This window comes from Colobus angolensis, unplaced genomic scaffold, assembly GCF_000951035.1.
Source record: "Colobus angolensis palliatus isolate OR3802 unplaced genomic scaffold, Cang.pa_1.0 Scaffold29, whole genome shotgun sequence".
Taxonomy (NCBI): domain Eukaryota; kingdom Metazoa; phylum Chordata; class Mammalia; order Primates; family Cercopithecidae; genus Colobus; species Colobus angolensis.
Genome location: NW_012116154.1, coordinates 3,096,701 through 3,108,577, shown reverse-complemented (window position 1 = coordinate 3,108,577; position 11,877 = coordinate 3,096,701). Strand labels below are relative to the sequence as shown.

General features: G+C 38.4%; 1 protein-coding gene across 1 annotated transcript in view; it reads left to right on the top strand.

Moving 5' to 3' along the window:
• N4BP2 (NEDD4 binding protein 2) overlaps positions 1 to 11,877 on the top strand; it is a 107,750-nt gene that overhangs the window by 48,465 nt on the left and 47,408 nt on the right. Inside the window, exons 3-5 of the mRNA XM_011949148.1 lie at positions 4,130 to 4,472; positions 8,979 to 10,129; positions 11,095 to 11,114. Of these exons, the coding sequence (XP_011804538.1) occupies positions 4,244 to 4,472; positions 8,979 to 10,129; positions 11,095 to 11,114 (1,400 nt within the window). The 5' untranslated portion in view covers positions 4,130 to 4,243. The remainder of the gene's footprint in view (positions 1 to 4,129; positions 4,473 to 8,978; positions 10,130 to 11,094; positions 11,115 to 11,877) is intronic.

Sequence of the window (11,877 nt, the reverse complement as noted above, 5' to 3'; positions counted from 1 at the left end):
AGAGTCTCACCCTGTTGCCCAGGCTGGAGTGCAGTGGCTCGATCTTAGCTCACTGCAACCTTTGCTTCCCAGGTTGAAGCAGTTCTCCTGCCTCAGCCTCCTGAGTAGCTGGGATTATAGTTGCGTGCCACCTTGCCCGGCTAATTTTTGTATTTTTATTTTTATTATTTATTTATTTACTTTTGGAGACAGAGTTTCTTATTGCCCAGGCTGGAGTGCAATGGCGCTGTCTTGGCTCACTGTAACCTCTGCTTCCTGGGTTCAAACGATTCTCCTGTTTCTGTTTCTTCAGTGTGCTCACCAGCGCGCCTGGCTAACTTTTGTATTATTGGTAGAGACGGGATTTCATCATGTTGGCCAGGCTGGTCTTGAACTGACCTCAGGTGATCCACCCACCTCGGCCTCCCAAAGTGCTGCAATTACAGGTGTGAGCCACCGCACCCAGCTAATTTTTGTGCTTTTAGTAGAGACGGGGTTTCACCATATTGCCCTGGATGGTCTCGATCTCCTGAGCTCAGAGTGGTCTGCCCACCTCAGCTTCCCATGGTGCTGGGATTGTAGGCGTGAGCCACCACACCTGGCCTACACATTTTGGTATGGTATATTTTCATTGGCATTCGATTTATTATATTTTTAAAATTTTCTTTGAGACTTCATCATTGACCCATGTATTATTTAGACGTATATTGCTTGGAAATTTTTATGTTACTGATTTCTAGTTTGATTCCATTGTAGTTGGAAAACATACCTGTGTGATATCAATTCTTTTAAATTTGTTGGGGTTTGGTTTTAATTTAGGATATGATCTATCTTGGTATGTGTTCTGTTAATACTTGAAAAGAGTGTGTATTCTGCTGGTGTTGGGTGGAGTGCTCTGTAAGTATAGATTAGATTCTTAATTATTGGTGTTGTTGAGTTCTATATCTTTGCCGATTTACTGTCTACTGTTGATAGAGCGATGTTGAAGTCTCCAACTATAATTGTGAATTTGTCTATTTCTCCGTTCAGTTTTAGCTTCACTTATTTTGTAGCTCTGTTTAGTGCATATACATTTAGGGTTGCTATATCTTTTTTATTTGTATTTATTTATTTATTTATTTTTGACATGGAGTTTCACTCTTGTTGCCCAGGCTGGAGTGCAATGGTGTGATCTCAGCTCAATGCAACCTCCGCCTCCTGGGTTCAAGTGATTCTCCTGCCTCAGCCTCTCAAGTAGCTGGGATTACAGGCATGCGCCACCACGCCTGGCTAATTTTGTATTTTTAGTAGAGACGGGGTTTCTCCATGTTGGTCAGGCTGGTCTCAAACTCCCGACTTTAGGTGATCTGCCCGCCTCGACCTCCCAAAGTGCTGGGATTATAGGCATGAGCCACATGCCTGGCCTTTTTTTTTTAATTGAGACAGTCTCACTTTGTCTCCCAGGCTGGAGTGCAGTAGCATGATCTTGGCTCGCTGCACCCTCTGTCTCCTGGGTTCGAGCGATTCTCCTGCTTTAGTCTCTCGAATAGCCGAGACTACAGGTTAGTTCTTTTTGTATTTTTTTTTTTTTTTTTTTGAGACAGGAGTCTTGCTCTGTCGCCCGAGCTGGAGTGCAGTGGCCGGATCTCAGCTCACTGCAAGCTCCGCCTCACGGGTTTATGCCATTCTCCTGCCTCAGCCTCCGGAGTAGCAGGGACTACAGGCGCCCGCCACCTCGCCCGGCTAGTTCTTTTTGTATTTTTTAGTAGAGATGGGGTTTCACCGTGTTAGCCAGGATGGTCTCGATCTCCTGACCTCGTGATCCGCCCGTCTCGGCCTCCCAAAGTGCTGGGATTACAGGCTTGAGCCACCGCGCCCGGCCCCTTTTTGTATTTTTAGTAGAGAGAGACAGAGTTTTGTCATTTTGGCCAGGTTGGTCTCAAACTCCTCACCTCAAGTGATCCTCCTGCCCATTGTCCACTGTGCTGGGATTATAGGCGCGATTCCCTGAGTCTGGCCAGGGTTACTGTATCTTTTTTTTTTTGAGATGGAGTTTTGCTCTTATTGCCCAGACTGGAGTGTAATGGCACTATCTTGGCTCACTGCAACCTCTGCCTCCCGGGTTCAAGCAGTTCTCCTGTTTCAGCCTCCTGAGTAGCTGGGATTACAGGCACATGCCACCACGCCTGGCTAATGTTTGTATTTTAGTAGAGACAGGGTTTCACCATGTTGGCCAGGCCGGTCTCAAACTCCTGACCTCAGGTAATCCACCCACCCTGGCCTCCCAGAGTGCAGGGATTACAGCTGTGAGCCACTGCGCCCAGCCTGCTATATCTTTTTGATGACCTGATCCTTTATCATTACACAGTGCCCTTCTTTGTGATAATTTTCTTTGCTCTGAATTCTACTTATATCTGATATTAATATATAAGTGTACTTTTATTTAATTGTAATTAATTTAAATTTAAATAGGAATATGTGGCCGGTGGCTGCCATATTGACAGTGCAGTTCCGGAAGGTGGAGAGAGCTATGATACAAATTTAATTAAAAGGTAAATTTTATAATGTAATAGAAGATGATAAGGGCAATGGATAGTTAGCGGGAAAGGAGAGATTAGGGCAGAGGGAACAGGGTATATGGTTTTCAGTTGGATAATCAAGAGAGAAATCATTGAATGTGACACTTGAACAAAAATTTGCAGGAGTACAGGAGTTAGCTGTGCAGATATCTTGAGGAAGAGTATATCAAAGGCTAACAGACAGATAGGCTGTTGTAAGAACTTTAGCTTTTTCTCTGAGTGATGTGGAGAACATGTAGGGGTTTAGATCAGACCCTTTTTACATTGTATAAAGCTCAGTCTGGCTGGTATATTGAAAATAGACTATAGGGGGACAAGGGGCAAACAGGGAGAACAGGTAAGAGGTTGGAATATGGGTTAAAGATGACAGGTGTCAGACCCAATGATTAGAGCAGGTTTTGGGAAATGTATTAGACATTTAGTTTTGGATATGTTAAGTTTGAAATGTTTATTAGATATATTCAAGCAGAGAAAACAAGTAGACTGCCAGTAGTTCTATTCCAGATATGAGTCCCTGCCCTTGTGGAGCTTACACTTTATTGGAATATGGGTGGTAAATATAATACGTGTATAAAACATATGCTATGTAAGAAAATAATAAGTCCTGTGGAGAAAATTCAAGTAGGAAAGTGGGATAAATAGTGTTGAGATACTGAGGTCTTGAGAAGGTAACATTTGAATAATGATAAGAAGGTGATAAGGAGATAGTTGGAGAAAAGTGGTTCAGTAGAGGGAACCAAGGTGGAAAGGTTCCCAAGGGAGAACATTGCTGGTGTGTTTGAAGAAGAGCAAGAAGACTTAAGTGTGGCTAAGGGAAAGGACAGTGCAGAGGTGACCAGTGTCCAGGTTATGGGCCATTTTAAGGGCTCTAGCTTTTATCTCGAGTTAGGGAGCTAGTGGATAGTTTAGTAGAAGAAAGGCATTGTCCAACCTATGGTTTAATTGAGTCACTCTGGCTTTGGTGCTAAATAGACTGAAGGGGCAAGGGTGGAAACCAAGAGACAGGACACTTACAGGAATTTAGGCAAGAGGCTGTGGTAGCTAAGTCTAGGGTGGTGGTAGTGAGGAATAATAGTATTCTGGATACCTTTTGGGAGTCACACTGACAAAATTGGCTTACCAGTTGCATGTGGGATGAGAGGAGTCAAGGATTATTCCAAGATTTTGGCCTGAGTCATTGGAAGGATACAGTTGCGCTAACTGAGATGGGAAAGACTGGGAAAAGCAGTTTTGAAGGGGGTGATGAGGAGCTGTTTTGGACATGTTAAACGTACGATGCCTATTGGACATCTGAGTATAGGTGTTCAGTACGCATTCTAATTATATTTATCAAGACTTTCATGTTTTTAAAAATGAAAAAATGTATTGAAACAGTGTATTCATTGTTCTGAAATATATATTGTTAACATCTTAATTTTTAACATGTTCAATCCTGGCAAAACCTGAATATTTTGGAGAGAGAGAAATTGACTACTTTTTAGCTCTGTTGTTAGAGTTGGTGGTACTTTCTTAGAGCTAAATAAAGATGTCATTCCGATTTTAGAAATGGAAATATATATAGTCTGAGTGTTTTTAATTGCTTTCTATTTTAGGTCTTTTTACTGCTGGATTGTGCAAGATATTTAACCCTATTTTGTTTGAATTATGACTTAAATATCAAACATCTTAACTAAGAAAAGGGAAACATTTTAGTTTTGGAAGTCAGAATGCCAAGGAAAAGGAAAAATCTTGGGGGAAATCCTTTTCGGAAGACTGCAAACCCTAAGGAAGTTATCGTATCCAGTGTTGCTAGTCGTGAGGAGCCAACCACTACTCTTCCTTCCATGGGTGAGACAAAAGTTGATCAGGAAGAACTCTTCACCAGTATCTCAGAGATGTTTTCTGATCTGGATCCTGATGTAGTGTATTTGATGCTTTCTGAATGTGATTTCAAAGGTGAGAAAAAGTTTAGTTTGAACCCTGTCCATCTTATAAGAAGACTTTGTGTACTATACCATGATTAATAGTAATATAGAAAAATGTCTTATTTCTATTTTATTCATCATTTATTAATCATCTGCTGTTGGCAAGTTACTAAGGTTGGTATTTGAGTTGGTATTTGGGATATGAAGAATAAAACATAGTTTCTGCTCTTAAGAAATGTGCAATTCTAAATGTAAGGTATTTGTATAGATATCATATTCTATCTCTTTCATCTTTACTCTAGAACAGACTGGCACTATTGACACTTTAGGCTACATAATCCTTTCTTTTGAGTGGCTCTCCTATGCATTATAGGTTTAGCAGCATCCCCGGCCTATACACACTAGTTGCCAGTAGCTCCTTACCACCCAGTTGTGACAATAAAAAATGTCTCCATGTCTTGTCATTTGTTCCCTGGGAGGCAAAATTGTACCTGGTTGAGAACCACTCTCCTCGAATGTAAGCTCCATAAAGACAGAGGTTTTAAAAACTTTGTTTTACTCCTGTATCTTCAGCCCATAACATGGCAACTGACTCATAATAGGAACTGAGTAAATATCTATTAAGCAACTAGGTAAGTATAATTATGAAAATAAGAGCTGATTAAGAGTTGAGGCTAGCAGAGTAGTATAATTTCAAAACATTGACTTTGGAGTCAAGAAACCTGGGTTGGATTTCCAGCTCTGCCACTTAATCTCTCTGAGTCTCAGTTTTCTAATCTGTTAGGGAGAAAAATAACAGTATGCACCTCATAGGACTTTTTTTTGGTGACAATTGAGTTTTATTTTTTTGTTTTTGGTAAAGTCTTCAGTATGGTAGGTTATTAATAACTTGTCATACCTTGTTTACAAGTATGTAGACATAAGGGAGTTTATATAAGTTGGCTAGATGAGTAATTAAATATTGATGCTTAGTATTGTTACTAGCCATGATTAGTATAAGATAAAATATTCTGGATTTGGGAAGTTTTGGTGATGTGTTAAAAACTTCCAGTTTCAGTCATTGTGTGGTCTGTGATGTGAGCATATCTTATCCAGTTATGTATGCGGAAAACCAGTTGTCAGCAGTGCATGATGCTCAGAAATGATAGTATATTGAATTTTGTAAGTTACTTCAACATTTTCCTTTGATGTGTTTCAAATTTAATTGTTGCATATAAACTAATACAGCAATGAAGAATTACAAGAAATCCACATCATCCTATACCATAACAAAACAACTTATTTTTGTTTTCCAGAATCTTCTATAGACCTTGTTCATAAGCATTTGTGATTTGAGTGGTGGAGTTTTGTATTATGTATTTTTAACTTAACATAAGCATTTTGTCTGTGTTGCTGTAATCTATATTTTTAATGGGTTTCTAATATTCTACTGAGTTGTGCTCTAGTTTAATTAATCCATTTTTCACGAATAATTAATATTGCAGAGAACATCTTGGTAAAAAATATATTTTTCTTTCTTTTGGCTTTTTTTTCTTAGTTCCAAAATTTTATTTTCTTGCGTCACAGGGTAAGAACTGCTTTGGCTCTTGGAAGCATACTCCTAAATTGCCTACCAGTGAGGTGTTCTGATTTGTAATTCCACCAGCCTTGCATAAGTGTAGTGGTTTCACTTCAGCCTTTTCAACATTGTGTAGTAGTGTTTTAAGTTTTTTTTTTTTTTTTTTTTGAGACGGAGTTTCGCTCTTGCTGCCCAGGCTGGAGTGCAGTGGTGCCATCTCAGCTCTCTGCAACCTCGGCCTCCCGGGTTCAGGTGATTCTCCTGCCTCAGGCTCTACAAGTAGCTGGGATTAACAGGCGTCTGCCACCATGCCCAGCTAATTTTCTTTTTTTGTATTTTTAGTAGAGATGGGGTTTCATCATGCTGGCCAAGCTGGTCTTGACCTCCTGACCTCAGGTCATCCACCTGCCTCAGCCTCCCAAAGTGCTAGGATTACAGGCATGAGCCACCACACCTGGCCTGTGTTTTAAGGTTTTAATAGGAATAAAATTGCATTTTTCTTAATTTGTGTTTTTTTAATAAAGAGGAATGTTGAACATTTTTATACATGGTTGTTTATTCTTGTTATCTTGTGTAAATTGTTCATTCATTGAAAAAAGTTTTTTTTATACCATAGTTTTAATTTTTCCCAACAATCTGTATAAGGACTTTTCTTTTTATGTGATAAGTACCTATCCATCTTGGTCTTTAATTTACTTTTACTTAGTGTAATTTTTCATTGTATACACATTAAATTTTTAGTTGATCTTTTCTGGTTTTACTGTCACTTTACTGTCATGTAGATTTTTTTCATAGAAATACTCCTTATGTTTGCTTTCTTTTTTTCCCTCCCCTGCCCCCCCAACCTTTTTTTTTCCCTTCCATTTTTAGGTTTTCTGTCCTTTGTAGTATTGCTATGATCTCCTAATTGGTCTCTGCCAGGCTTGCCCCCTCCAATCCCTCTTTGTTTTTCTTCTTAAGGGAACATTAATTGGGTGCTTACTAGGTGCCAGTTCTTGTGCACAGCACTTTTTCATGGATTATCTCATTTAATCCTCACAACAACCTATGAGGTAGGTGCTTTTATTATCCCCATATTACAAATGAGAAAATCGAGGTTTAGGGAAGTTAACTTGTTGAAAGTGTCATAGCCAGCAGTAATGTTGGTGTTCTGACTCCAGACCAGAGCTGTTACCTACTCTGCTGTGCTGTTTCCAGACTTACCTTTCTTAAAACAGCAAGACAAAACACAAAATAAACAACCCCTCGCTCCAAACTTCAAATGCTTAAAAATTCTAATTTTTTTTTTTTTTTTTTGGTTTCCTTTTTTTTTTTTGAGATAGGGCCTCACTCAGTCGCCCAGGCTGGAGTGCAGTAATTAATCACTTTCACTAGAGGCTCACTGTAGCCTTGACCTCCTGGGCTGAAGCGATTCTGCTACCTCAGTAGCAGAATCCACACTGGCTAATTTTTGTAGAGATAAGGTTTTTCCATGTTGCCCAGGCTGGGCTTGAACTCCTGATCTCAAGCGATCTACCTGCCTCAGCCTCCCAAAATGTTAGGATTATAGACATGAGCCACCACACCTGGCCTTAAAATTTCGAATGGCTCCCTATTTGTGTTATAACAGAAAGAGCTCAGCATTGGAGTCAGATACACCAGTCCTGGCTCTGTCACTGAGTATCTGTGTGACTTGGGCCAAGTTAATGTACTTTTTAACTTCATTTCTTCATCTGTTTGCTAGGAATAATATACCTCATGGTAGTATTTGAGGATTCAGTGAGGTGATGTGAATAAAACTTCTCAAATGCTATGACTGGTAGTTTCCTTCAAGTTCCCTTCGAAAATAAAATTAATATTTCTTAACATGGCATTAAGGACTCTTCCCAGTTTTGCCCAATCAACCTCACTCTAGGGAGAGCCAAGCCTGGGTTTACCTTTTTTTCTCTTGTGTCTGGCAAGTTACTTTTTAATCTTCAAGTCCCAGTTCACATATCACCTTATGTGAAATCTTTTCTTATTCTTCCTTGTGCTTCTATGGCATTTGTACATTATCAAAAGTGTGCATTATTTATTTATTTATTTTTGAGAGGGAGTCTTGCTCTGTTACCAAGGTTGGAGTGCAGTGGCTCGATCTCTGCTCACTACCACCTCTGCCTTGCCAGTTCAAGAAATTCTCCCACCTCGGGCTCCTGAGTAGCTGGGATTACAGGCGTGTGCTGCCACTACGCCCAGCTAATTTTTATATTTTTAGTAGAGACAGAGTTTCGCCATGTTGACTAGGCTGGTCTCTAACTCCTGACCTCAGGTGATCCACCTGCCTCAGCCTCCCAAAATACTGGGATTACAGGCATGAGCCACTGCGCCTGGCCAAAAGTGTTCATTATTTAATCTGTATTATATTACAATGCAATTGTCTCTAATATAATTGTTTTTAATCTCTATTAGACTGCAAAATTCTCTATTAAAAATCTATTAAAGTTTTTTTTTACAAAATATTTCTGATATGCAGTACACACTCATAAATATCTTTGTATTAAGTGAAATTCATAGCATGGATCATGTAAATAAATTAGATTTACTAAGAGAATATATAAAATACTTAATATTTAAAAGTGTGCATTCAATAGGTATTTGTTAAATTAATCAACAGGCTTTAGGACTTTTATAAATAAGCCTAATACATCCAATGACAGATATCTATACATTTACTCAATAAATTCAGCAAATAATATTTATTTAATTATAGTTTATTAGCTTGGTTTATTACTGTTTCCTGAAAGAATAGGATTGCATGTCTCCATCATTCAGACTTTTTGCTACTACAGACTTTGGTATGTTAGTAAAATATTAATTTTTTAAAAATAACATGAACATTGTACATTTATATTTTGTTCAGTGCAAAATCCAATATAGTTTTAGCTGGATTTTAATAAAATTATTAAATCTGTTTTCTCTGTCTATATTTTTGTTGTTGTTATTATTCTTGTTGTTGTACAGTTGAAAATGCTATGGATTGTCTGTTAGAATTATCTGCCACTGATACCAAGATAGAAGAATCATCTTCACAAAGTTTTGTTGCTTCTGGGAACCAAGTAGGTGCAGCAGAAAGAGAAATAATGGAAAAACGTCCTGAAGAAGAGAGTGAAGATTCAAAAATAGATTCATTTTTGGACATGCAGCTAACTGAAGACCTGGATTCCTTAATACAAAATGCTTTTGAGAAATTGAACTCTTCTCCTGATGACCAAGTATACTCATTTTTGCCTTCACAAGATGTTAATAGTTTTAATGACCTGAGTGAGTTTGTAAATCCTGATTCAAGTAATATGACTCCCATTTTTTCTACACAAAATATGAATTTGAACAGTGAAAATTTAGACAATTCTGGCTCTACGTTAAGTTTAAACCCATTACCTTCACATTCAGTTTTGAGCGAGTCCAAATGTTTTATGAAGGATAACACATTGGCTTTGGAAAGTAACTACCCAGAAGATTCTCTTCTCAGTAGTTCTTTAAATGTAGCAAGTGACTCCATCGTGGGCTGTAGCAGTCTCAATCAAAAACAGAAAGAACTTTTAGAATCTGAGTGTGTTGAGGCTCAATTCTCTGAAGCTCCTGTAGATTTGGATGCCAGCGAACCTCAGCCTTCTTTAAACCTTCCAGGGCTTGATTTACCAGGTACGGGTGGGGATCAGAAATCTACTCAGGTCTCTGATGTTTTTCTGCCTTCCGAAGGGTTCAACTTCAAGCCACACAAACATCCTGAACTGCCAACTAAGGGGAAGGATGTGAGTTACTGCCCAGTACTTGCTCCTCTCCCCTTACTGTTGCCTCCTCCACCACCTCCACCGATGTGGAATCCAATGATTCCTGCTTTTGACCTCTTCCAAGGAAACCATGGCTTTGTAGCTCCTGTTGTAACCACAGCTGCACACTGGAGATCTGTGAACTACACATTTCCACCCTCAGTTATTTCTCACACTTCCCCAACAAAAGTATGGAGAAATAAAGATGGAACAAGTGCTTATCAAGTACAAGAAACCCCAGTTTCTCAGGTTGTAAGAAAGAAGACATCTTATGTTGGACTAGTTCTTGTTCTTCTCAGAGGTCTTCCAGGATCTGGAAAATCTTTTTTGGCGAGGTATGAGGTTTAATTGGGTTTTAAAAAAATAGTATAATGTCTGAATTTGAACACAAGTGTGAATAAATATGCAAAATGCTTTGCTTAGTAGAGATCTTTAGTAACCCCTAAAATGTTTTCTTTTTACTAAGTTTTCCTAACTTTGTGTAGCTAATAATAACACTGTTTTCTCTGGAAACCTTTTTTTGTGGAATCCCTTCATCTTTGACTATCTCTTTGAAAGACAGAAGAAAAAATTAAAGAGGATTCCAAAATTGTGAGCTATTGACGTACTAGAGGAGAGCTAATTTGAGTAGGAGAAAGATGAGTTCAGCTTTGATCACAGAGTTAAAGAGATATAATTGATCTTGATTTCATGGAATGAAAGTCTTAAATATATTAATTTTACTGGTAGTTGGAAATTCAGGATTATACAATGTTGTTAAATAATGCTTTTAGAAATATGTGATTTGAAGGAAGAGAGTATAGGATGACAACTGGTAGTCAGAGAACTTCAACTTTTCAGGGACTTTTCTGTTCCAAAATAGAGTACCATCAGTTATTTGATCTCATATATACACCTTTATCCCTTCTGTAGTTAAGGTAGGCTGTGAGTGCCTTAATCTGGGAGACAGGAGTCAAGTGTTACAGGCAGCTTTGTAATGGTTTCAGTGGCACTCCTTGAAGAGTATTGTTTTCATAATTTCTCTCTATCTGTGCTTAACCTTTAAATTCCAGAAGATTTCACCTAATCTGTTTTATTTGCTAGTTTTTTTTTCTTCTTCTAAATTTTAATTGTTAGCCTTATAATATTATTAGTTGGGTCTCCTCTATTTGATCCTGGGTGTTATCTCGTCTAGTCTTAATGAATATGCATAGATAACTGGAGAATGTCCTTCATAAACTTATTTTTAGTTTTTTTTTTTAATATTTTTTCTGTGTCTGGGTTTCTCTGCCAGTAAATTTCCACATATTCTGCTGATACACTTACAGGCATATTTTTCAGTAGACATGTAGGCTTTTCTAACTGACTTAATAGCAACAACAACAATAAAACAATATTATAGATGTTACTGTCAGTCATGGCAGTGTGTTTCATGAAAGAGATTGGACTGAAAGGTGGTACCTTAGAAGGCAGTTGAGTTGTGAGACAGTTTTGAAGAACTAGGTTTCAGGGGCCTTTAGAATCAGAGGCAGCTACAGTTTGAGTGTGGGTAAAGAAAAATGTGCTTGTCACAAGGTAGAAACTTAATATTTTTTGAATGAAGAGAGAGAAATAACGGGGATAGTGTTGAGACATAGAACCTGCGTTGTCTTGAAGAGAATGGTCCAGTATTCAAACCAAAGGAAAACGATGGATGCAAAAAGTCTTTTGAATTTTTTGGAAAGAAGGTCATGAATGGATATCTGAGAAACAATTTTGTTGTCCTGTGAAGGTAGAAAACAAAAGAGTTTAGCAAGCTCTGATGATGGAGTTAAGGGAAAGAGAGAAGTTGGGTAGTAGTTGAAAGGGGTCACAAAGTGTAGTTACAATTGTATTTATTTATTTTTTTTGACAGAGTCTGACTCTGTCGCCCAGGCTGTTGTGCAGTGGTGTGATCTCAGCTTACTACAACCTCCACCTCCCCAGGTTTATGAGATTGTCCAGCCTCAGTCTCCTGAGTAGCTGGGATTACAGGTGCCTGCTGCCACCCCCAGCTAATTTTTATATTTTTAGTAGAGACAGGGTTTCACCATGTTGGCCAGGCTGGTCTCAAACTTTTTTTTTTTTTTTTT